Here is a 25,718-nt window from a genome sequence, read left to right as displayed (position 1 = left end):
CTGAGCACCCCGATGGTGCCCCCTCACCCAGAGCTGCCGCGACGCTCCGGCCAACGCGCCTCCGTCCCGGGTTTAAACGCGCCGCGGCGGACGCGCTGCGGGCTGCTCATTGGCCGGTTTGAAAGGCCGCGGCGCCCGGTGCATCCTGGGGTTTGTAGTCGGAGTCACGGAAGAGGAGCGCGGCGCGCGTGCGCACTGCTTCCAAGCGCTTTGCTTGCCCGAGGTCCGCCCCGGACCTGGGGTGAACCCGCAGCGTGGGGCAGGGCTCCCTAGAGCTCGCGTGGTGTCTCCGCAGTCTCGGCATCAGGACAGCTACACGTTGCAAGGGACATGGTTCTGATCCCAGCTCTTCATCCCTAAGTAAAAATCAAATTCCTATCGTAGGGTGTTGACGTGGCGACCAAACAGAATAGGTGCATCTACCTGCTTTGTAAAGCGTTACGGGTCAGTTCTTAATAGCTTAAGAAGACCCGTCCCTGCCCCGGGGAGCGCCCGGGGGGGCTCTGGGTGACCAGACATCCTAGTTTATAACCCCTGGACCAGGAGAACCTGTCTAGGGCCTGAGCACGGCCTGCCCCCTGCAACCCCTTTAGGCTTAGTCCTGGCATCCCTGACACCTCGTTTCTATCTGGGGGCTCCCTCTGCAGCCTTCAGCCTCGCTCTTTGCCTCCGCCTCCACTGCATTCTGATGTGCTAGTCTCCCCCCTCTCCTCCCTGAGCCTCTGTCCATGGCTCCTTTCTGAGCTCCACCATCTGCTCAGGATCCTGCTTAAGTGGAGAAGAAAGATGGGGCCAGACAGACCCAGGTGCGAATCCCAGCTGCAGGTATTGGTCAAGAGCCTTTGTGTTGCAAGTTACAGAAAACCAGCTTCAAGTTGGCTTCAGAAAAAGAATTTATTAGCTTGAGAAACAGGGAAGTCCAGGAATGGCCCTGGCTGCTGGCCTGGAAGGAGAGAGGGGCTTGAAGGAGGGTCCTGGTCGGATTGTCCCCCCAGCGGCCTCTCTGGGTCCCGCTCAGCTTCCAGCAGGCTGCCTTTGTTGGGCCCACTGGCCCGGGAGCTCCACGCTTCCCTCGGCCTGCCAGGGCCTCCTGAAGACAGCGGCCAGGTTGGTGTGGCCTGTGCTCAATCCATGGTCCCAAGGCCCAGGTTTGCCTGACTCACGACTACAGGGCCACCGCGGCAGGAGCCCAGAAGGTCCTAGACGCGAGGGCTGTTGGCCCAGGTGTCAGGTCCCCACAGCCCTGTGGGTGTCTGCTGGGGGCAAGGGTCCCCAAACACCCACTCCCGATGCTCTTCCCCCTGTATCACGTCAGCACATACTACGTGCTTAGTAAACACACCAATTGTTAAGAAGTTGTTGCTGCTATATCTTCATCCATCTCTTCTCTTGGCCTCCTCCTCTCTTCTATCAATGGCCTACCCACTGTAGATTCGTTTCTTCCTTTCCCCAGTAGATTCTTCTTCATTTTTTAATGCACTCATTCAAGGGATCGTTCACCAGTCATGGGTTCACTGACAGGTAGTCAGTGCAGGCTCTGTGCTGGGTGATGCGGGGACACAGATGCTGTCCCTGATCTGAGGAGGTCACAGCTGGGGAGAAAGGTGCAATAAATAGCAAGGGCTGTGGGGCACCAGCCTGCAGTGGGAGAGCAGAGGCCTTCCTGGAGGAGGGACCAGGGTTCCTGCTTCCCTGGCCAAGTTGTGTCTTGCTTGGAACCAGGAGCGGGGAGGGCAGACGGGGCGTGGGCAGGCTCTGTCAGGGGAACTGGCAGGAGGGGACAGCTCAGCATGGGAAGGCAGGCTCTCCCTTGGGTTGTGTCCCTAGCTCCTGGGGATTAACAGCCCCTCTCTTGAAATCCCATTGTAATTAATCTGTTCTTGACCCACTGCCCAGCCCCACACCCAAGTTCAAGGAGAAGCCTGTCTCCCCAGGACCCAGCCCAGGCCTGACAAATAGAAGATGCCCACCCAGCAACAGTTAGTCAAAGGAACCGATTAACTAATTTATTTTAATCCCAGGAATTTGTCTAGTCAATTTGCAAGTGTCTGCTCTCTCCCAGGAGACCTGCCCCCGTGAGTCTCTAGCTAATTTCAGTTTGCACTGAAGGAACCTGAGAAACATCTATGGGCTGGGATCGCCCCTCACGGCACAGCAGAGTCGGCACGTTCTCCCGAGACCTGCAGCGTGCGGGGGGGGGGGGGGGGGGCGTCAGGGCCAGGTTACTGATGGGGAAGGAGACCGAGGCAGCATTTATAAAACTGGCTCAGATCTTGTTCAAGCCACATCACAATGCTTTGGTTTTTGCCATAGCAAGGCAACCTCTGAGCTCGATTCTCACACCCCAGATAGCACACCACCAGCTCAGGGAGTGTGCATTCCTATGATTAAAGCATGGCTGACGAAACCAGGTACCCAAGGCCCCTTTACGAAGGGCAGCTTAGAATAAAGAGAAAACAAGCCCAAACCAGCACCACCAAAGCCCAGGGAGAAGCTTGAGGACATCTCTGCAGAGACAGCAGAAGGGCCGAGGCCCCAGGCAGCAAGATGGGGGTCCCTCTCCCAGGAAGCACAGGGGCCTGGGGTGAATGTCAGCAGGGCCTCCACTAGCTGTGACCCTGGGCAAGTCACTCCCCCCCATTGGTACTCTCACCCAAAAGGTCGGACAACAGAACCTGCCTGGAATACAGGGAGGAAGACAGAATGAAGGGGTTTATCCCAGGGGCAGCCTAGGCTGGGGGGGGAGGGGTGCCCCCAGGGTCTGCGTAGGAGACTCCCCTCCCCCAGCTGAGCCCAGCACCAACCCTTCCGACCCCTGACTGACCAGAAGGTATAAGGGTCCCCTGGGAAAATACAATTTGCAAGGCAAGTGCAACAGCGGTCCCCACCTCAGCTCTGACTGCTTAGAACTGCACCCTGGCCCTTAACGAGGATTAGAAGATTCAGAATCATGTTGAAAGTTGATTTCTGTCCCCTCTTCCTGTAACGCTGCTGGTTACAGGGCTTTGCGCTTTACAGGCCTAATCAACAGGCTCCAGCTACTTGTAACCCTGCGAAGCCAGTGTGGCAGCTGGTCTGATGGCCCGGGAGGCTCCGCGGGGCAGGCGGCCAGGCCGCCTCACTGCAGGAGGTGGACGGTGGCCGCCCTGCGGACGAGCCTCGCAGTCAGTGGGGAGTTGGGCTTCAAGGCATCTCGCTCCATCAGAAGGCTCCTGGGGAAACAGAGACAGGCTCTGTGTTGGAACCTCCTAGAATGTGGGGGGGCGGATGGTCCCTCCACCCCAAAGGCAGGACACAGGCAGCACGGGCTGGGGCCGAAGTGGCAGAGAGCAAGATGCTCCCCTTCCCAAGCGGTGGAGGGAGGGGACGGCATCATGGCAGAGGGGACTAGAGGGACAAAGACCCAGAGGCAGGACGTCAGGGGTGGGGACAGAGGGAAGGTGGGCGGAGATGTGAGGATGAGAAAGCGTGGACTCCAGAGCCCCGCGTGCTCGCACTGGCCCAGGACATCCGGTGTTCAAAGAGCATCCTGACAATGCTCCCAGCGATGCCCGAGTGCAGAAAATTTCAGGGTGAGCACATCCCCGTGGCCTCGTCTGCCCCAGGAACTTGGGGCCCATCCTCCCGCCATACGGAATGCTGGGACCAGAGGGTAGAGCACGACTGTGGGGATGGGGGGGAGAGCCACGCCTGAGGATGTTCCAGGAAAGCGAGTGGCATAAGAGATGGTGTGGGAAAAACCGAACTTTCAACAAAGAGAGAATCATTTAAGGCAAAGACCCCAAACAATTGACAACAGCGATTCTGTGCGCCGAGGGTGCGGTTAAGGGGCCGGGGCCTGGCACTTGGGGCAGGGACACCATGGCAGGGGGCCGAGGGTTTCCACCTTGGACGGGAGGGGAGCTGAGCCGTGTGAGGATGGCAGGAGGGCACCAGGAGGGGGCGTGCCTGTCACCCCGAAGCAGTAGGCTCCCCTCGCACTTCAGGGGCAGACCCCCTACTGCACCCTCCGCCCCCCAGCATGGATCTCGTCACCCCGCCCGTGTGCTGGCCCCAGCTCCCCCGCTCAAGCCTGCACCCTCCTCTCCGTCCAAGGGGCCCCACCCTCCCTGCCCAGCTGCCAGAGGCACCACACCAGGCCTGGAGCTCCCCAAGCGGCTCCACCACTAGAGAAATGCGTGCGGTTTTGCACGTGGCCACGGAGGGGGACAGCGAGGGGCATGTATCCAGGGCGCTCCAGGGTTTGACCATTTCCAGCGTGTCCATCCAGACTCAGGTGTGACACAGCGTCCACACCTGTTTCACCAGCACCTGCACTGCTTGCTTTGGAACGGTCGTCGGGGCAGCCGGGCCCTGCCCACCGTGGGCCGCCCGTGCCTGTGCTTGGACACTGGTGCTTTCCACCTGACCTCTAACCTCGAGCGCCCAGCAAGGGCCTCCTGGGCCCCACAGTGCAGCCTGGACTTGCAGTGGCAGCTTCGCTGGGCCTCACGACACCCCTCCTGCCCACCCGGCACCCCTTGGCTCCCCTCTTTCCCCTCGGCGTTCCAGGAGGACCTAAGGGATGGGGGGGGTCACATCTCCCCCCAGGAGCATAGGGGCTGGTGCAGGTCGAGGTGAATGGGGTGTGGGACAGCGAAGGCTGCCGGCGATGGCTGGCTTCACGGGTAGAGCTTTCTTCTTGGGGTGCCCCTACCCTGACACCCCCAATCCTCCAGCCACACCCCTCCTCCTAACCAGATCACCCCTGGCCTGGTTAAACTCGCTTGGTTTCAGGCCTCCCTGAGAGTGTCACCTCCACCAGGCACCCTCCCTCCCAACCCCCGCCCACTCATCACAGCGTCTTGGGCAATACTCCCGCCCTCGTGTCAGTTTTACACATATTTGTGGCATTGGTTGCCTCGTGTCAGTTCCCACAGGAGAGGTAAGCTCCATGCAGCCTGGGCCTGGGTCTCCTGCCCACCACTCCCCCCCCGCCCCCAGCACCCAGCACAGGTAGGAGAATGTGAGCTGAGACCCAAAGGATCGGTAGGCGTCGGCAGGTGCAAGAGAAGAAAGGATGTCCCAGACAGAGGGTGTGGCACGTGCAAAGGCCCAGGGGCCTGAAAGAGTAACTGCAGCTCACTGTGGCCAGAAATGAGGAGTGGGCTGGGAGCGCAGGGGGGGGGGCCTGGGGGTGGAGGTGGCCAGATCCTTTGGTCAAGTTGAAGACGCTCACAGGGGGAGAGCCAGGCACCCACGTAGCCTTGCATCTCTGCCTCAGAGGTGGGCACCACCTCGGGCCAAGGGAGGTGGGAGCCTCTGGGCACCTGGAAACCTGTGGGGAGACCCCCGAGTGAGAGGGCGCTGTGCTCGGGGTCCTTCCCAGCTGGGCTTTGGGACCAGAACTAGGAACTCACCGGGCCACGTTCTTGTGGATGCCGGACGAGCAGTTTAAGGCCGCGTGAATCAGTAACTGGTTGAAGATGTCTCTCTGAAAGGTCAAGTGGGCACGTGAGGCTCTGTGACGTGGGACGAGGTATAGGGATGCCTGCCCCCTCCCCGCTGCAGGCTGGCCTGTTCTCAGCGACAAGCTTACTGGGGGATGTGAACGACAAGGACTCTCCCACACTGTGGGCACCAACACCGCGGAGACAGAGGCCGTGGGGCACAGGGGCTCCCGGACTGGCCCTCGCGCCGCAGCTGCTGGCTCACCTGGGCATTGCTGCCTCCGATCTGGACAATCCGGTGGCGGATGGGCAGGAGCAGTTCCACCACGCCATCGGAGTTCCCACTCTGGGCCTCCACCAGGGCCTGGCACAAGGGCAGCCCCACATCGCGGGCCAGGAGGTGCTGGTGGTTCTCCCCCGGGGACCTGCCAGCCCAAGAGGGTGCCCCCAGTGTCCTGCAGGGCCTCGTGCTGCCCCCCCCCCCCACTCAGGCACCTGAGGAGGGGGCTGTCTCTTCCTCAGCCCAGCATCCCTGGCTCCGTGCCTGACACAGTAGGTGCTTTGATCAGGTGACCTGACAGAGGACAAGCCGCCAGGGAGGGGAGAGAACTGGGCTCTAAACTCAGTTCAACTGCGACGTGGCCTTGGGCGGATGCCCCACGCCTGGCCTCGGTTTGCTCATCTGTAAGGTGGGAGTAGCAGTGCCGCCCTCGCAGGGCAATGCAGGTGAAGGCTGGCACTGGAGTTGGCGCCGGCCCCTGGAGTGAACAGCTGTGGCAGGCTTTGTCTTCCCATTGCCCTCAGGTGGCGGTCGATCTAGGTCGTGAGGGCTGGGGGCCTGAAGCTACGTCCCCAGCCAAAGACCCCAGTTCATGCAGTTCAGCCCTGGGAGGAGGGGCAGGGCAAGCAGCCGTGGGTGGCCACCCTCCCCCAGGCACCCGGGACAAACCACCAGGGTTCATGGGTCCCACAGCTCTAGCCCTACAGGCAGGAGACGAGGGCTGGCTGCCTCCTTGGTGGCCTGTGCTGTGCAGAGCCCGCTTCCCTGGACTCTCTCTGGCCCCTGCTGTGATTGGAACCGGCTCAGGAACTGTGCTGGGTGTGTGTCACCACGTCACTGCCCCTCACTCTCCTACCAGCCTGTCCCAGCAGATGAGGAAACAGGTTCACATCAGAGAGCTGAGGCCCTGTAAGCGGCGGGTCTCTCTGGTTCCAGGGCCTCACTGCATCCCCTGTGCATGACACTGCCATTGAGGCCGAGGGGATGGAGAGGCTGCTCTGTGTCCTGGGGGAGCCAACTATACCCTCGCAGGGCACACCCTGCGGGGACGCACGCCCGGGCTGGGGGTGGGGAGTGGACACCTGGGGGCACACACTTGTGGGGGATGCATACCTATGGGGACAAACACCCAGGAGGCGCACACCTGCGAGCAGCCCTCCACGGGCGTCTGTGCGGCTGTACCCACCAGTGGGGCCTCCAGCCCCCCAGGCGGGCAGGGGCGGCATGAGCAGCCCCCCAGGGCCCTCTCAGCAGGGCGGGGGTCCTCCCGGTGGCCCCGGGCCCTCCACGTACTCGCTGGCATCCCGCAGGGTGGTCAGCAGCTCCTGCGTGGTCCGGGAGTCCCCAGCGCCCAGGGACGCCATCAGCAAGTGCGCATCGTTGAAGAGAAGGATATGGTCTCGGCTGTGCTTCTGGGTCACGGACAGGACATCTTGCCACCGCTCACCCACAGACACCCCTGGGGACACGGGAGGACACCCGCAGGCCTGGCATGAGCGCTGTGCGCACGGGCCTCTGGCACCCACGGGTGGCTCCAGGTGAGGAGGCCGGGTGACGCTGGCAGGCGGTGTCTGGCCTCGGGCTGAGGCTTTGAGGGCCGGTTTATATTAACTTTGTTTAATCATAAAAGCGGCAGACGGGTAAGGTAGAAAGCAAAAAAAAAAAAAAAAGCTATGGAAGGGTATTAAATGAGGTCTCTGGACCCTTTGACAAACCCCAAACCACTTTAAAACTTCTTCCCGTGGCTCTCACTGGGCAGGCACCTGACACAGCACAGCACAGCGGAATTCATAGAAAGCAGCCTTCGGCCTTTGGGTCCCGATCTCCAGCTCTGGACAGTCCCTCTGCTCCGCTCTCCACCACCGCCTCCTGCCTCCTGTCCCTCCCGCTCCTGCAAGTTTTACCCGAGTTTTCCTACTGCTCCTAGCGGGCTCCTCCCGTGACCTTGTTGTTGCCCTTGACTTCCATTTCTCCGCCTGTCAGTTGGACGTGGCTCTGAAGTTTCCACTCTGCGTGCTGAGGGAGCAAGTGGCCTTCCTCTTCCCTCCACCGGCCCCGAGGCACCCACACCGTGCCTCCCAGCCTCCAGGCTGGGCCCCTCCTCCGGCAAATTCAGGGGGGCCCAGGCTGCGCCTCCACAGGCGAAGGGTCAACAGGACTCAACTGCCCCCCGGCCCCCCCCCCCCCCCGCACCGAGTTCCGATGGTTTTGGCCGGACAGAGACACAGGCCTCCACCAGCCTGGGTTCTGGTGTCCAGGTCTTATCACCTGGACGGCCGTGAGAGCCCCTCACTGTTCTCCCAGCTCCTCACGGATGCCCCGGCCTCCAGCCCAGCCTCCCCTGGCTCAGCCCCCCTGCTGGACAGAGCCTGGCCAGCCCTGCCCCGCGGGCTCCCCGCAGACCCAGGTGAAAGCCACACTCTTCACCCTCCCTCCCCAGCTCTCAGCCTCCTCTGCTCCTCTGAGCGCACGGACCCCACACTCCGTCACTCATCCCCATAACAGGCCACTGGCTTCTGTGTCCTGGGGGCTTCAGATAGGCTGCTTCCCACCTGTAACATCCTGTCCCGTCGCCACCCAGCAAAACCCTACGTTCCCTTCCATGGCTCACATTTCACCTCCTCTAGGAAGCCTTCCCAGAGTCCCCGGAAACAGCCAGTCCTGCCCGGGCCTCATCCCCACTGACCCAGGACCTACAGTGGGTACAGGTTTGGCTCTGCTGAGCCTGGGGGAGAGGGGAGAGCTATCTGGTACCCCAGTGGTTGGCCATAAGCCTTCCGTAGCCCTCAGGGCTATGGGCAACCCCATCCAGGCTCCCTGAAGAATACTGCATGACACTGTTGGGAAAACCCTCCCTCTGAAATCCCAGGGAGTTGAGAAACTGAGGTGGCACCCAAAGACAGGTGGCCAGGCGCCACCCGCGCCATGCAGGCCTGGCAGGTAGGCTGTGGGAACGGCAGGTGCCAGCAGGATTCGGAGCCTGAGGCCCGCACACAGAGGAGCGGAGGGAACTGGGAGAAAGGGCAGCAGTGGCCTGGCCCACTGGCCTCAGGCCAGCTGGAAGGCAGCCTCAGGGCTGGTACCCGAAGCCGCGCCGTCCTGGGACCGGGAGCAGGCCCTGGAGAAACTCGCTAATGAGCTCCTGCCGGCCTGAGCCCAGGCCGTGGCACCGTCCCCTCGTCGGGTGGGAGGAGAAGAGCCAGAGGAGAAGGCCCAGACTGGGTACCTTCCATCTGCAGCCGGTAGAGCATGGAGCAGCTGTCCACCACGTCCAGCATTGCGCCGCTGCCCCGCAGGCTGGGGAGGATCTGGAAGACAAGAGCAGGCAGGGGATGAGGGGCTGCAGGGACGGCCAGAGCCCACCCCTCTGGGCTGTGCGTAGGGCCTGGGCAGAGCCAGCCCTCAGCCAACAGGAGCCACCACCAGTGTCCCCTCCACCCCAACTCTCAGGGTCATTCCCCTCTCCGAGGGCCTGGACCGCTCCAGCTGCCCAAGGGACACTGGACAGACTTGAGAAAGAGCCTACCGCACTGGCACCTGGGGGAGCACCTGCCGGGCCCTTGCACCTGTCACCTCCTGCCCCCAGCCCTGGTCTATGACGGCAGAGAATCATCTCTCCCGACCACGATTCCACATTCGTCTGGTCTACGTCTCACGGCACACAGCTCTTGTCACCCTTCACTCTTTACTACGAAATCCCGACAACTCGAGAGGATGATTTATAGGAAACTTTACTGAGTGTTTTTCTCTGGGGTTTAGATCCTCAAATTACAAGCATTTTTGTGACCCCAGGCTTTGCTATTAAGCCCATGGTGGGGTCCCCAGCAGTTGCAAGTTAGGCTTTTTTTTTTTTCCCTCTTAAACATACCTAGGGGGTGGAGGGAGGGGGAATAGGGAGTTAGTGTTTAGTAGGCCAGGAGTTTCAGTTTGGAAAGATGAAAAAGTTCCAGAAATGGATGGTGGTGATGGCTGCACAGCCACGTGAATATACTTAACGCTACAGAACCATACACTCAAAACTGGTTAAAACGGTAAAATATGGTATGTATATTTTACTACAGAAAAAATAAATTCCTGGGGGGCTTCCCTGGTGGCTCAGTGTTTAAGAATCCACCTGCCAATGCAGGGGACATGGGTTCGATCCCTGGTCCAGGAAGATCCCGCATGCCGCGGAGCAACTAAGCCCGTGTGCCACAACTACTGAGCCTGCGCTCTAGAGCCTGCGAACCACAACTACTGAGCCCACGTGGTGCAACTACTGAAGCCCACGTGCCTAGAGCCTGTGCTCCGCAACAAGAGCAGCCACCGCAATGAGAAGCCCGCGCACCGCAGTGAAGAGTAGCCCCCGCTCGCTGCAACTAGAGAAAGCCTGCACACAACAACGAAGACCTTTCTTTTAAAAAGAAAGGTCTTCTTTTAAAAAAGAACATACAAATACATTTTAAAATAAAATAAAATAAAATGACTGGAGGGAAGCCTGAGATTTCAGAGATGACCAAATGAGATGTGCAATCAACCAACGCCCACGGGCAAAGAGTCAAATCCCGTTCTGGGTTTCGACACCGCTCTGGGCTCTGCGAGAGAATCGATGCCGGGAGGTCTTACACAAGAGCTGTGCTCTCGCTCCAGCTGTGGGTCTGGCTGGGGTAACACTGATTGGCTCAAAGATCTGTTAGAGATGGAAGGGTAAATCGCCGCAGTAAACCGAATCGGGTGCAAGCGTGGACTTACGTGGTCATCATAAATGGTCAATGCGGCCTCGTATTCGCCCTGGAAGAATGAAGTTCCGGCATTAACACGTGGAGGAGGTGAAATGTGATGCTGAGACATGAATTGCAAATGACCTCAACAAAGCCCCCGCCCCACAGCCGTGGTGGGTCTCAGGATGGGAGGAGAGGAACCCACCTCTGGCCCAGCCCTTCGCTCCCCCGTGTAGAAGACACAGCAGCAGCTCCTGCTGCTAAGGGAGCCCTTTCTGCGAAAGCATTATTCTTCCTATGAAGCGCTTGTCAAGCGGCTGCCGGCTTTTTCATGTGTTTCTTCTAGGATTGTTTTTCCCTTTATTTTCCTTACTGCCCAGTTGGGTTCACTGCTTTCTTGGAGACACTGTATCACTGCCTTCTGCCTGTCATTACAGGGTCCTCACCTTCCAAGCATTTCTCTTTGGACATTTAGGGAGCTTCTAGATTTTCTCTACGATAAACTGTAAGACAAACCCTTATAAATGGGACCCAGTGGTGGAATCACTGGGGTCAAGGGTGTTCCCACACCCTCACTGCCACTGGGGCAAAGCATTCGGAGGGTCCCATGGTTCATTCAGCTACATCCGTGAGGTGGGAGACTAGCAGCCCACCACAGCGGCAGGCGCTCGGGCTACCCTGTCTCCACAAATGGCACACGATACACGTGATTTCCAAGTCCAGACAGTGCAGAATACCTAAAGTAGTTTAAGCCTGAAAAGCTATTTGAAAACATGAGTGCTCTGCTGCATCAAGACACCTTTGAAATGTGCAGTCACGCCGTACTGCTCCACAGGATACAAAGTATAGCAAAAGGTAGAAAAATATTTCTTTCCTTGGACATCTTTATAGGATAAGACAGCCGGTCATCTTACCTTTTCAATCAGATATAAAGCCCAGTGCCAATAATTGTGACAAGCAAGCATATCAGAGTCCTGGGGAAAGAACGAGAGAATGAGGGGAAAATCTGACAGGCTGTTGGGGGGAGGCGGGAAGCAGCTGCTGTTCTGTGTCAATGCAGAGCGCCACGGCTCTGAACGCCGGAAACGCTTCCCGGGCACCGCCCTGGCCGGCCTGTGCCGGCGGGTCCGCGCCCCGTCTCCTTTGGCTCTGAGCCTCGGCGAGAGGCCTGAGTTTTCCGAGGATGCTGAGGCTGTGGCAGGCTGGCATCTTAGCCCCAGAGCGAGAAGGCAGGAGAACCAAAGCCTCACCTTCCTTGGGTGTGGAGTGGAGAAAATGAATAAGTCTGTCCAAACGGCTGCAGAGGCCCACTGCGTCCAAACAGTGCAATGCATCCAGTAAGACCCTACGGATCAGTGAGCCCAGGGCCAAACTCCCTGCAGGTCCTGTCAGAGCCCACAGAATAAGGGGAATGGGGCGACATCTAGACGGCTGCAGCTGGTACGCTTTTGGCCCTACCATGAACACTAGGCTACGGGGCTGCGGCTGACACTTCCTTCTCTGCCTGGATACCACCTCCCATCTCCTGGAAAGGAACTGACGATGCCTCCTCCACGGCCCACGTCTACCTGGCATCTGTATTTGAGGGTGACAACCCACCCAACTCCCCTCTCCCTTACAGGGAGAGGCCTGTAGGCCTTGGCGCCTTTGCTTAAGCTGATCCTACATCTCCCTGTCCTCTGCCTAGCAAACACCTACTCACCCTGCAATACTCAGCTCATACGTTGCCTCCTCCAGGAAGCCTTCCCTGACTGCTTCTCCCTCAAGCCCAGTTGGGTGGGATGCCTCCTCTGGGTTTCCACATCCCCAAGAATGCCCCTGGCATGGTGCAGTCATGCGCTGCTAGGGAACTGCTCGCTCCACTTGACGGGCCTTTTGAGGACAGAGAGGTCTGGGTGGGACTCTCAGTGGGGTCCCCAGGAAGGGGCACAGCCAAATGCCTGGGGCAGGTGCTAGAGGAGGAGGAAAGGGAGCCCCAGGCCACATCGTCCACCCCAGGGCTGTGCAGCCAGGCCAGAGGCTGGCAGGAGCCACTGCAGGGACGTGTGCAGGCATCAGGGGACGAGCGCCTGCTGGAGATGGCCCCAGCCACCTCGGGCTGCCTGTTACAGTCGGACTAACACCGATGGGGACTCCTTCGGGGCAAGGGCTTCACAGTTGTTGCAGCAGCAGGTTTTCAGGTAAGGAAACCGAGGCTCAGAGGGACCACGGTCTCATCCTGGGGTGGAGCCAGGCCTCAAGCACCCAGGCCCAGGAAAATCCCAGTCTGGGGGCAGGAAGTAAGTGGAATACAAATGACCTGGCCCTGGCCACGCCTCCGCGGCCTCCCCCTCAGAGGACACGGCAACTCTGCGCTCCCTCCACCCAGACTCAGCACCTGCAGGGGGAGCCCGAGGACAAGGGCCCGACCCACACTGTACCCCCATCCCCACCCAGGGCCTAGCTCATGCCCAGCGTTTGGGGATCCTTAAAAAGATCTGGGGGCTTCCCTGGTGGCGCAGTGGTTGAGAATCCGCCTGCCGATGCAAGGGACGCGGTTTCCATCCCTGGTCCGGGAAGATCCCACATACCGCGGAGCAACTAAGCCCGTGCGCCACAACTACTGAGCCTGAGCTCTGGAGCCCGCGAGCCACAACTACTGAAGCCCGCGCACCTGGAGCCTGTGCTCTGCAACAAGCCACCGCAATGAGAAGCCTGGGCACCGCAACGAAGAGTGGCCCCTGCTTGCTGCAACTAAGGAAAGCCCACACACAGCAACAAAGACCCAACGCAGCCGAAGAAAAAAAAAAGATCTGAGTGTGAATCTAATGAGATTATAGTTCTCAAAGGTTCTCTTACACCAGTTCGCCTGCTCTACTTAATACCCCTCTTGGAGAAGCCAGGAATCTGCCTTCTTGTAAATTACTTCTCGCTGGCCTGTCCTAGGCCAGGGAGCTGCTGGGAGGAACTGAGGTGACCATGCCAGTCCCCTGTTCCCTGCCTGGTTCCTGGTCTCTCCGTGGTTTGCTCAATCACTGAGCACCTGCTGCCCGGTGCCAGGCCCTGGCAGAGACTCACTGTCTTGGCCGGTGGTGCCCTGGGAAGCCCACCATAGCACAGAGAAGGGCAGAGCAGCAGACCGCACCTGGACAGGTAGCCAGGCTGTAGGCCAGAGACACACTCAAGGACCACAGGCGCATGCAGAGGGAGGGCCACAGCAGCTGGGCACAGGCGGGCGCCGGGGGTGGGAGCAGGGAGGCCCCTGGGTGTTAAGGCCCCAGGAAAGGGCCTGGAAGGGCTTGAGGGGTCTGGATGGCATCCACGCTGCTGCCTCACCAGGGCCCTGAGCCCCGCACACCAGCGCCACCGACAGTGGCTGGGCCGTCATCCCTCCCATCAAGCCCTGGCTGCACCATGTGCTCCCTGAGGACGCTCTGTGGTTCTGGGGTCTGTGTCCAGTCTGCTGGCCGGTGAGCTCACAGTTTTCACCCCTGCTGGGCTCTCGTTTCACCTTTCTCATCCATTCCTTCTACAACCTCAGGCCACAACCAGTTCTAGAAACACCTTCAAAACATCAGCGGATGTCGGGAAGCCGTGGGGTTCCCAGGGGATTCGGTGGCTTGACAGAAACGCCTCCAAGTGGAAGATGAGTTCTCCCCAGAGCTAAGCCACGCCTTGTACCTCCATCCGTTAATCCCTGGCTTAACTTGGGGGAACAAACAGAATTTTCCAGGCAGGTGGGCAGACACGAATCGTACCTTCCAGTGGGTTTCTGAGCGCTGCATGAACTCCAATCCATCCTGCACCTCTGCTTTCATCTCATGAATATGGGCGATGGTGTGCACCGACCACGCGTCCGTCGGGTTAATAGACAAAGCCTACGTGGCGGGGGTGTGGGGGTTGGGTGGGGGACAAGTCGAGATAACATGGGTGAGTCAGGCTGCCCGGTGACAAGGCGTCCCCAAGCCGTGCTGGGGCACGAGGGGCCTGGGCAAGCAAGGGGCCTGGGCTCTGCCTCAAAATAACAACCCCAAGGACCAGCCCATTGACCAAACACCAGATGCTGCCAGAGAGGGTATCACTGCCCATTTCGCAGATGAGGAAACTAAGGTTCAGAGAGGCTAAGTGACTTGCCCGGGCCCACACAGTTGGGTGGCACTGGGGTCTCTCCAAAGCAGGGGCTCATCCAACCCCCTGGCCCCCAGCCTCCTGCATACAGCTGAGTCGCTGCCCAGTTTCCCCTGTGGTGAGAAGTAAGGTCGCCTTCCTCTCGCAACTGCCGTGGAGGCCAGCGGACACCGAGTGTGTGCGCTCCAGGGGCTCTCGGCTGCCCCTCCCGACTAGCACACATGCAAGGACCACACACATGCAAGGACCACATGTGTGGCTTTCCAGGCTCGTTCTGGTATCACTGCTAGGAACAACAAGAGCCACTCCGGTGACCCTCGGACTTGATGGTGATGACATGGCAGGCGGGACACGAGGTCCGACTCCCATCTCACGGCGGGTAGTTTAGCTCATGGCTACTGAGCGCCTACTGATCCTGGCACAGAGCAATAAGCTGAGGCTCACCACGGGCCTGTGGACCATCCACACGAGCCCGGGTCCTCCACACCTGATCACGGGGTCCCCCCAGCCCTGCCACCTCAGGCGCCCACGCCTTTCACAGAAGCAGAATTGGGAAAGCCCAGCACCTTCACCCCTGGCCTGGCACCTGCTGTGGGGTCTATGCTGGCAGGTGGTCCCCAGCAAGCCCCACCTCCCTGCTGCAGCCCTGACTTGCATGGGCCCAACCAGTCCACGTGGGGACACAGAGAAAGGCCACGTCTGTAGGGAACGACGGGCAGCCCGGGGCAGAACCCTGCAGGAGCAGGACCCTTCAGGAGACCCCAGGGGCGCAGCTGAGCAGGCTGAAGGGACCTGCTAAGCGTGCTGCGGAAGGCAGAGGCTCAGAGCAGCAGGGCCGCTCTCATCCCCCTGCTGGGATTAAGTTCCCCCCTCGCTGAGGGGTTCCTGACCGGCTCCCTCCCAAGGTTCCCTGGGACAGAGTCTACAAGGCCAGAGCGATCCGGCCCTGCCTGCCCCCAGACTTTGCTCCCAGCACCCGGCCCGCCCACCTCCGCCCTAAGTCTCAGTCTATCAAGTGCTCTGTGACCCTGAACTCGCTGCGGCTCTCCTTCCCCGACAGCTGCCCTTTGCTCTTCCTGCCCTGGGCGTTCAGCCTGCAGACAAGGCCCACACGTCACCACCGTGAGGCCTCTCCAGACTCCAGTGGAGCCTGTGCAGCCCACCCTCGCTCTCCTAGAGGCCTGGCCTTGCCCAGTAACTGTCTGTGGTGGGCTGGTGCTGGGGTCAGAGTGTGGGCGCCTGAAGGAGAAGGGGCGTGAAGGGAGCAGAGTGGGGCACCCCATGCCACCGCTTCCTGCTCCTGGCGGGTGTGAACCTGCACCTTTTGGTCACCCTCTGACTTCTTGAACCATCGTGCCAGCCCTCAGGTGCCCACATAGACAGCACCCAAAGGGAGGGCCCAGCTGCCAAGGTCTCCAGGGGAACCTTCCTACAGCTGACCCCCTGGATGGTGGCGCCTGGTCACCCAGATTGCCGTGAAGCTCCCTGTGCCCCTCAACGGCCTGACTCAGGGCTAAAGCACAGACCTCATCTTCCTACTGTCAAATCTGGGCTCTATTTTATAGGTAGAGTTGTTGTCAGAGACCCCACAGGCCCTGTGGGCCCCCGGAGGGTGCCAGCTGTCTCCCAGGGAGGGGTGCTGGGAGCCAACTAGGGCAAAGACTCGGGGGGAGAGCCCTGGCTGGGTGCTGGGGAGCAGGTCTGTCCAGGCAGCAAGAAGGACTGTGCTCAGGTGGCCTGGGCGACCGTGGCTCTGCCTTCTGTGAGCTGTGTGGCCATGGCCTTGGCCTCTCTGGGCCTGGTCACCCTCCTCTGGGCAATGAAGAGTTCAATGCCCTGCTGCAGAGGATCGAGCCGACAGGAGCGGCGTGTACACTGAGTGCCGGCCCTGAGCCAGGCGCAGGAGTGGCTGTCACCCCCGTGTGCGTGGCGGCCCCTCCCTGGGACTCAGTTTCCACTCCCACGAGAGAGGGAGCTGGAGAGGGACTCTGAGAGCCAGAGATGCTGAGGCTCCCGGGCCTGCGAGCAAGGGACGTCCACGGGGCCAGCCAGCCCATCTCCACCAGCACGGAAGGAGGGGCCCGGGCAGGCTGGAAGCGCTTAGCATCCCACCCTGTTCTGCACCCTTGGCCGCTGCCCCCTCCGGATGGGGGCAGTGCTTAAGAGAAGGGCTGGCCAGCAGGACCCCAACGCCAGGTCAGGGCCCACTGGAAGCAGTCTGATGAAATAAAATTTATATCTTAAGGCAGGACAAGAAAAGTTAAACATAAAGTTCTCTCTCTGGGCTTGTTTGGGCCTCCTCCCTCCCTCCCTGATGTGCAGTACGCACGTGTGTTACACATCCATCAGTGCTCCTCAGAGATGGGAGTACCTGCCGGACCATAAACATCAATGCTTCCCTTTTTTCTGATGCTAGCAATGTAAGTTCTTAAAAGAACGCGTTCTTCCCCAGCTCTGTAGGGGGTCGTGGTGACTCGCTGCTGGCTTCATCCGTGCTTATCCGGACTATGTATCCTTGGTGACCGCTACATAAAACATCAGGATGTCATTTTGATGTACGATCCTTTGTCTCCAAAAGGTAGATGACTATGACTGTACCTTTGAGTTCTAACAGGCTGAACAGTTCTCAGAACTTTCTGAGAATCTGCTTCCTGGGTTACAATCCTCAGTTTGGCTCGAATAAAATTCCCCTTTTTTTTTTCTTAACTTGATAGTTCATTGAATTTTTGGCGACAAGCCTCACTCATCACTCATCTGTCAGCTCCTGGAGGCTTAGTGAAGTCAGTGACACTTAGACACGTGAGGTCCCAGGTGGGAGAAGTGACGCTGATACTCGCTTCCCCACCTACAAAGTCTGGGTCCAGCAGCGCAAACTGTGGGCCCTGAAGACACGGAGCTGGGGGCATGCAGAGCTGCCACTCCATGTGACCCTATGCAAGAGGGGTGGACGGAACCTCCCTGGGCCTCATTCGCCTTCATGGCCTAGGTGGGGAGTTTCCTGAGCAAGGCGGCTTTGCAAACCCAGGGTGGGGAAAAGGGGAGGGAGCTGCCCTCTCTGTTAACATGAGCCCTCCTGGTAGGAAACGAGGTCCTGAGTGGGTGGGGTGCAGCGTGCCTGGCGTGCTCTCCTCCACCTGACCCCACTCCACAAGGGCTCAGGCATCTCAGGAAGGGCCCACTTACCTCTTTGGCGAGCTTTTCCGCCCGATCATAGAAGTTGGTTTCCATCAGTCCGAAAGAATAGATGCCTTTCACGTAGCTGAAAACAGAAGAAAATTATTTTTTAAAAAAGTGCACTTGGGCTTCCCTGGTGGCGCAGTGGTTGACGGTCTGCCTGCTAATGCAGGGGACGCAGGTTCGGGCCCTGGTCTGGGAGGATCCCACATGCCGCGGAGCGGCTGGGCCCGTGAGCCATGGCCACTGAGCCTGCGCGTCCGGAGCCTGTGCTCTGCAACGGGAGAGGCCACAGCAGTGAGAGGTCTGCGCACCGCGATGAGGAGTGGCCCCCGCTTGCCACGGCTGGAGAGGGCCCTCGCGTGGAGACGGGGACCCATCGCAGCCATAAATAAATAAATAAATAAATAAATAAATAAATAAATAAATAAATAAAAAGCCAAGCATTTGAAGCCCTTTAAAAAAAAAAAAAAAAAAGTGCACTAGAACCGTTCAATCCTCAACATGACCCGTGTCGGTCAAACTGTGTCTCCCCCAAAATGGTACGTTTGAACATATGCCCTAACTTGGAATTAGAGTCTCTGCAGATCGTCATCACGCTCACGTTAAGATGAGGTCATCCTGGATTAGGGTGGGCCCTACATCCAATGACTGATGTCCTCATAAGAGAAAGGAGAAGGAGGAAGGTTTGGACACAGACACACATGGACACACACACAAAGGACAGACAGTCACGTGGAGACGAAGGCAGAGACTGCAGTGATTTCAGACTTGCCAGTCCCCAGTCACAGGAGCCAATTCCTTAAAACAAATACCTTCCCCCCCACCCCACCCCACCCCGCTCCATATATATATGTAAGCAGTATAGATATAGATACAGATATACACATCCTATTGGTTCTGTTCTCTGGAGAACCCTGACTAATACAGCTCTTCAATCTACTAGTCCACTTGACCTTCACAACGATCCTATGACTAAAATGCAACGGAGGTGATCATGTGTGGTGGTCCCTAGGGCTGTTCATGGTTATTCCAGGCCTCCCTCTCCTCCCAGCCCAAAGTAGAGTTGCACTTCCTGGCCCCCTGTGAGTGGGTGACTGGATTTGACCAGTGACTCGGGAGCTGCAGGGCACACCCTTCACTCTGAGCGCTAATGCCATTGTGAGTCCCCCAGGAGATCTCTTTCCCTCTTAGCAGCTGGTGTATCCCGAGAGCAGTTACTTCATCAGCTGGGATCCTGGAGGGCGACAGTGGCAGGGGTGTGGAGCCTCAGTTCTCCTGTGATGGACAGTGAGAAACTAACCTTTGTTGTAATAAGCTTCGGAGAAAAAGATCTAGAGGATGTTTGTTACTGTGGCAAAAATTATCTTGTGCTGACTGATACATAATAGTACTACCTCATTCCCAGGACGGGATAAAGATCAAATGAAGACGTGAAGCCTTTTCACTTTTCTTTTTTTTTTTTTTGGCCGAGCTTTGTGGCTTGCAGGATCTTAGTTCCCCGACCAGGGGTCGAACCCGCACCCCCTTCAATGGAAGTGTGAAGTTCCAACCACTGGGTCAGCAGGGAAGTCCCACCTTTTCACTGTAAAGAACTAGGAAATAACAACAGTAGTCTCACTAGTTTTAGGGCAGGGCCAGGAGAGTTGCCATGTTTTTAGGGCAGAGGAGAGAGACTAAGCAACAGAAACGATGTGATTTCCAGCTAGCACCTACCTGCTAAGGGGGATGTCGGGTGTCCAGAAGGGATAAATTCGAGCCACAGAATCTCTCATCTGTTCCTGGTAGCCCAGGTAAAAATAGGTATCGTGGGAGAATTTCAGGGCCAACATGTCTGTCGGGTAGTCCTGGAGAATCTGTTCCCACAGCTCACAGGCTTTCGGAAGGTTCCTGGAAGCCAAGAGAAGTTTCTCAGCAACACTGAACACAGTTCACACACGAGGAGTGGAAAAGGCTTAATTACCTGCAGTGTCACAGCCTGCACTGAACTGGTTAAAAGATACGTGTAAGTCTCTACGTTAGGTTGTGGCTCAGAAAATTGAAAAGCTTCAGTGGGCAGTTTTACTCTCTAATTCAAGAAAAAAAAAAAAAAAACTAGTTTAAGAAGTTACCAAAGACAATTTCACCTGAGACTGTGAACCAGCTGCAGGAAGCCTGAGAGGTGGAATTCCACCCCTCTGCTGACATCCGCACCCACTTGCCGGGAAAACCAGGACAGAACTCTCTCTGTCACTGCTTCAGAACGCCTGTAGCATCAGCTCAGGTCACCCAGCTCTGCGGACATCTCTCCTGCCCAAGCACACACAGGGGCTGTCCTGGGGGCAGGCACCAGGGTCAGGACTCCCACACACAGGGGGACGGACAGCCACGGGAACGACAGATGCTCACAGGTGTGTGAGTGCCAGGAGCATAAGGGCGAGGGTTTTCTTCTTTCTCCTATCTCTTATCTATTTCTGTACTGTGGTCCTACTATTTTTGTAATGAAAATAATAACCAATTTATTTAACGAAACACAATAAGTTGCTTTGCATTCTAACCTGGGAGTCCTAACCAACCACATCCTCATTCAGCAGTCAGCTGAGGACAGAGCAGTAGGCAGGATGCGATTCTCAATCAGGCGGGCACGGGAGTCAGGGTGAGATTCCCCCCGAGGTCCCCTCCGCACGGCGCAGGGGCAGCCCATGGCATCGCCCAGTGTGGCCTCGGAGCGCCAGCCCCTGGGCCAGGGAGGCCCCTCACCCCTTGGCAAAGGTCTCTACTGCAGACACGTGCAGCCGTTCCCGCCGCGTCAGGGTCTGAGTTTTGGAAATCTCCACCATCGTCTTCACAGCCAGGTCCAGCTCCTTGTCCAGCCTCACGGAGCTTCCGGTGCCAATCAGAATGAGGCCATTAGCGATGGCGTGGCCCAGGGCTGGCGAAAGGTGGGGAAATAGCTGGTGATTCAGACGGTCCCACCCAGCCCAGCCCAGCCCTGCATGTGAAATAAACACCCAACGTCCCAAGAGGGGCAAGCCAGGTGGCCGGTAGGGTGTGTCCCCACCGACAGCCCGGAACTCAGCTCCTCACCAGGCACGTGGAGGGCATTCTGGGGAGGGCCAACGTGTGGAGCCCCTGCGCGCCCCTCACCAGGTGAGCTGGTTAGGGGCTGCCTACGGGCTCCTCTGGAGCCCCACCTGCTTCCCTCGCAGCTGCTACTGTCACTACCAGCAGCACAGGGCCTCCCAAGGGCCACCTGGTAGATGCTGTCGGGGGGCTGGTCCCCAGAGGACAGAAACCATGATCCTGTCTTGTCTGTTCTCATTCGCTGAGAGCTCGGGGGCCGAGGAAGATGGGGGTGTGCCTTGTGGCCCTTGTAGCAGCCTTGCTGGCAGGTGTGCTGGCCCCCAGGTCTTACCTGGGCTTCCCAGCCCCCACCTTGACAGAGGAAGGGTATCTGCTGGCGTTTGGAACTCAGTCTTTGGCCCAGGCTTGGGATCTAGGACCCAACCACAGTGCCAGGACCACCCATGTGGCCCCTGCTTCTGACCTGGGGCCAGGGTCTGCTCGGAGAGCCTGAGCCCACGCCTGGACACTGGCTCCCGTGACAGCTCCCTTCATCCCCTATTCTGCGCCCCTTGCCCTCACTGGGACCTGGCCACAGTGGGGGTCCCTGCTGCCCTCCCATCTTCAGCCCTTCTGCCCAGCCCAGAACCTCACCCACACTGGGCCACCCTCCTGGGGTTCCAGAATGCACTGGGCTGACCCCGCCCGCGTGCCTGCCACGCACATGGCTTGCCTGTGATGGCAGCCCCTGTCACCAGGTCGGCCCTCCCCGTCACAGCTGCTGTGGGGTTGGCCTCGCTAGTGCCCAGATAGGCTGCAGTGGCCAGTTCTTGTGTTCCGAGGGGTCCAGGCTTTAGACTGAGACAGCCTTGTCTGATCCCAGCGCCCCAACTACCAGCTGGGTGGCTTTGGGTATATTTCTTACTCCCTACTCTCTCTGAATCTCAGTTTCCTCATATGAGAAATGGGATCAGTGTCTTAAGGAGAACGTTTGAAAGACGCCTTCTATAGAACCTGGCATCTTTATGAGAGCAGCTGTTATTCCAAGCACAGTGGTGGCTATCACCTTCCCTCCCTCCCAACCTGGTCACTGCCACCAGCCCTGCCCTCCCCAACCCAGCTGAGTCCTGCAGTCAGGGAAACAGTGAGGGGCTGGACTTGTGAAACGGGGCTCCTCAACCCAGGGAAAGCATCACTCACCGAAGGTCGGATCTGCCGCTTTGAGCTTTGACAGGCAGCCCTCAACGCCACCAAGACTCTGGTCATTGGTCCATTTGACGTACTGAAATTTAAAAGGTTAAACAAAGCTGTCCCCAGGGAGTTTTTACTTCATGTAAATGAAGGCTTGTTTCTAAACCTTGATTTTTTTTTTTTTTCTTTCTAGAACACTGGTATTTTCTGGACCTTGGCTCAAAAAAAACATAACTGGGTTGATTTCATACGAAGAGGGTGAATACATGGAACTCAAGGCACATTTTCTAAGGCTGGTGAGGCCACCATTTCCGAAAAAGAAACATCTAAAGGAAGGCTCTTCCTGACAGGTGACCTGCCCACAGTGTTGGCCTCGTCAGCCCCAAGAGGGGCCTTGACACTGGGTATCAAAATAGGAAGCTTGCTACTTCCTATTCATTCCTTTAAAAAAGAATCACAGTAAACATTCATTACAGAAAGGAAGAGGCATGAAAGCCAAAAGATCAAAAGTATCCTTAATCTCATCTCATTATCATTTTTGACAATTTGGTGTATTTGTTTCTAGTCTTTTTTTTAATGCCTAATTTTTTTTAATAAATTTATTTATTTTATTTATTTTTAGCTGCGTTGGGACTTCATTGCTGCGTGTGGGATTCTCAACCGCTGCGCCACCAGGGAAGCCCCTAATTTTTTTTTTAATATTTATTTATTTATTGTCTGTGTCGGGTCTTAGTTGTGGCACGTGGGATATTTCGTTGTGGCAGGCGGGCTTCTCTCTTGTTGTGGCGCGTGGGCTTTGTTGCCCCGTGGCATGTGGGATCTTAGTTCCCCAACCAGGGATTGAACCAGCGTCTCGTGCATTGAGAGACAGATTCTTAATCACTGGACCACCAGGCAAGTCCCAGCAAACACATTTTAAATGAAAAATACCTGACCCGGGTCTTAATTTTTAAAAATCCTAAAACCATAATAAAGCATTAGATTTTAGAATGTGCCCTGTCAGTTGTCCAACTTACATCTACACAGAATTAGCACATGTATTTTAACAAGACACAAGGGAGCTGGCACAGAGACGCAGACGCACAGCAGGGGCGGGGGGAGAGGTGGGGTGGCTGCCGCTGCACTGGGGAACTTTCCCTGCAACAAACTGTGCTCTGCAGAGGCCAGAAGTTGCGGGAAGGGGACAAACAGACAAAGAGCTCAAATGCACACAGTGGAGGCCCTTGGCAAGCTGACAGCATTTCACCAGTAGTTTCTTGTATGGCCCTTATGTTTCTAGAGGCTTCCTTGGCCCTTATGCTGCATGGACAGAATCAGTAGGTAGCGATTTCACCGCCCTTGAAAAAGCCCAGCTCTAGTTTTCCATCAGTGTGTCTAGACCTAGATGCATCCTGCCGCTCTAGCTCACTGCAAAAGTCAGCTCAGCTCTCTGGACCTCAGTTTCCCTACCTGTCAAGCAAAGTATTTGGGCCTTACCTCTGAGACTCCCCTAGTTCTAAGACTATAGGCTCCTTCACTGGTGTTAGAAATGACTGGTAATACGGTGGAAGGTCTTAGAACAGCCATAGGTGGGAGCAGTATATTCACAGATTAGCCCCAGGAGTGGGGCCCCATGCCTTAAATGGAGGAGCCCCATACCAAACCCTCAGCACCCTCACACGCCAATGCCTGCCACTTGGGGGACCTCTCAGCCATGCCCTGGGCAGGCAGAACTGTTCCCACGCCCTGGGGGTACAGGTACATGGATTCTGTTGCAGTCGATTTCTCAAGTCTGCATGCAGTTTAAAAAGCATCCATCACTTTCTGAGACATTGGCTGGGGGGCTTTGGAGCGGCCTGAGCCATCGGTCCTGTGCAAGGATGCTTCAAAGCATTATGAAGAACGTTCAGGTCCCCGGGAAGCCCTAATATACTCAAGCTTACCAGGAGATTCGGGCAGGAATGGGGTTAACGGGCTGCATTGCTTATAAAATCAGGATAAAGATGTAAAGTTTTGAAAGCTTCGCATCCCGTGCCTGCTTACGTCATCCCTGACCAGCTTTACTTGGAGAGCACATCAGCTGACAGGCAGGTTTGGCTGTAAACTCAAGCAAGCTGTGTTAGCTGGGAGCTATAGCGTCACTGTGCACGCGTGGAAGTACCATTTACTTGTGGCACGAATAAATGCAGCTGTAAGATGCACCCAAAAAAATGTTTTTAATGAAAATAAAAACCATTCACCAATTTAAGAAACCTCCCCCTGGACCGTTACAGAAGGGGCCACCACTCCACGGGCATACCTGGGTCAGGGTGGCATCAAACAGCCTGCAGGCCTCGTTGCTTGGGGTTGAGAGAGGGAGCCCGGCATCCTTCCAAGCCTACACACAGCAAGAAAGGGTCTTATTCCATGTAGCCCTGCAAGCAAACACACACGATCCCCAACCCCCAAGCACCAAAGATGCTAATGCCTGTCATCCTGCAGGTATGGGCTTCCCATAAGACCCGTCCTTGTGGGGCAGGCACAGACTCCCAGATTTCACAGATGGTGCAGTGTGGAGAGAGCTGAGCCCTGGGTGGGACAGATCCTGACGCAAATCCCCGGGGCCTCTAAGTAGCTGAGTGCCCTCAGGCAAGGTCCTCCCTCTGACCCCTGTCTGGCCCCGCTGTGAAATGGGGCACTGGAGGATACATGGGGTGACTGTAAAGTGTCTGCCAGGGAGCAGACGCTCAGTAAGGGGGAGTCCATGATCAGGCGGCAGGGAGGTCTGCCAGGACAGAAGAAGGGCTAACGCTGGAGGGCAAAACCAGGAGGGTGGTCCTGCCACCTGGCTGGCAAGGTGCCAACCACCAAGACAATTCCTCTCATCTCCCCACTTTACCAGATAGTTCAGACCTTCAGGAAACATCCCCAACTAACTGAACTGTTCAGTGTAATCGCTGTCTCGGTGTCTTGCCAGGGGCGCACAGACAGGCGACTCCCCGGTATGGAGAAATGACCTTTACTCCGGCCAGCCCAGCGGGCGGCTCCTCGGAGTGGCTATGCGCAGGTCCCCTCGCTCCTCTGAACGCCCCTTCCTCAAGTGCAAAATGGGTCCAGGCTCCCTGACCCCGCGAGTCCCGTGGGAGACCCTCACTAACGCCCAGCGTCCCCGCTGTGTCGCGCCGGGGTTAAGCTTTTTAGGAGGACCTGGGGTCTCCGCGGGGCGGGGCCCCGCGCCGCAGATTTTCCGGAGGCGGGGGTCACAGTAGGGTCCTCTGGTCCCTTCCGTGCGCCCAGAAGGCGTGCCCGTCTCTCGGGGTCCGTGTCCCCGCCGGACCCCTGGCAGGGCTGATCCCGCCACTCCCGGGGTCGTGGGGCCGCGGGGAACCCGGGCGGGGGCGGCCTCCGCGTACCTGGCAGTCGCGCAGGGGCGCGGTCGTGGCCATGGTGCTGGGTCGGTGTCGGGGGCGCGGGCTGCGCGCGCCGCCGCGGGCTTCCGGGTTGGGGGCGGGGAGTCGAGTCCCGGGGGCGAGGCGGGGCGGCCCCCGCTCTCCGCTCGCTCACTGGTCCGCTTCGGACACACCCACCTCTCCGGGCCGGGTCCCCGGGCGGACCCCTCCGGCTCTCTTCTCCGGGGCTGCGGGAACCCGAGTCGGCTTGAGGCGAGCAGCTTTGGTGTGCGCCCCCGCCTCCCCCATCAGACAGGGAGCCTGGGGCGGAAGGGCCAGAGGACGGGCCGGCAGATTCCTCCCTTTGGGGACCCTCTGGGAGGCGACTGCAGAGTCCCCTGGGAGGCAGAGGAGCCCTGGGACAGCGGTCGCTTTCAAGCTCTAAGTG

General features: G+C 58.0%; 1 protein-coding gene across 3 annotated transcripts; it reads right to left on the bottom strand.

Moving 5' to 3' along the window:
• Window positions 1–881: 881 nt before the first annotated feature.
• On the bottom strand, window positions 882–25,356 carry TTC38 (tetratricopeptide repeat domain 38). 3 transcript variants are annotated; one of them, XR_003791137.1, is made up of 15 exons: window positions 25,295–25,356; window positions 24,202–24,279; window positions 21,933–22,014; window positions 20,430–20,601; window positions 19,407–19,580; window positions 17,700–17,775; window positions 14,147–14,266; window positions 11,324–11,383; window positions 10,441–10,479; window positions 8,936–9,017; window positions 7,003–7,168; window positions 5,695–5,854; window positions 5,400–5,473; window positions 5,126–5,317; window positions 882–3,212 (listed from the first exon to the last, which is right to left on the bottom strand). XR_003791137.1 is itself a non-coding variant. In XM_029205558.1 (14 exons), the coding sequence occupies exons 1-14, from the start codon at window positions 25,325–25,327 to the stop codon at window positions 3,119–3,121; spliced, it is 1,410 nt and encodes a 469-aa protein (XP_029061391.1). In that variant the 5' UTR covers window positions 25,328–25,356; the 3' UTR covers window positions 882–3,118. The 3 variants fall into 3 exon arrangements, 1 of the variants encoding a protein (XP_029061391.1); XR_003791136.1 differs by lacking the exon at window positions 5,126–5,317 and having other exon boundaries at window positions 882–1,592; window positions 2,889–3,212; XM_029205558.1 differs by lacking the exon at window positions 5,126–5,317.
• Between the last annotated feature and the right edge of the window lie 362 nt (window positions 25,357–25,718).

This window comes from Monodon monoceros, unplaced genomic scaffold (assembly GCF_005190385.1).
Source record: "Monodon monoceros isolate NGI ecotype Baffin Bay Population unplaced genomic scaffold, NGI_Narwhal_1 Super_Scaffold_6, whole genome shotgun sequence".
In the NCBI taxonomy this organism is placed as follows: Eukaryota; Metazoa; Chordata; class Mammalia; order Artiodactyla; family Monodontidae; genus Monodon; species Monodon monoceros.
This window is presented reverse-complemented; position numbering and strand designations above follow the sequence as displayed.

Excerpts from the sequence above, each read along its gene's own strand:
- TTC38 (XM_029205558.1), bottom strand. The coding sequence starts at position 25,327 with ATGGCCACGACCGCGCCCCTGCGCGACTGCCAG. Across the intron at positions 22,015-24,201 it reads TTGATGCCACCCTGACCCAG|TACGTCAAATGGACCAATGA; the intron begins GTATGCCCGTGG and ends TTTAAATTTCAG. Across the intron at positions 3,213-5,399 it reads ATCCACAAGAACGTGGCCCG|GAGCCTTCTGATGGAGCGAG; the intron begins GTGAGTTCCTAG and ends CTGTTTCCCCAG.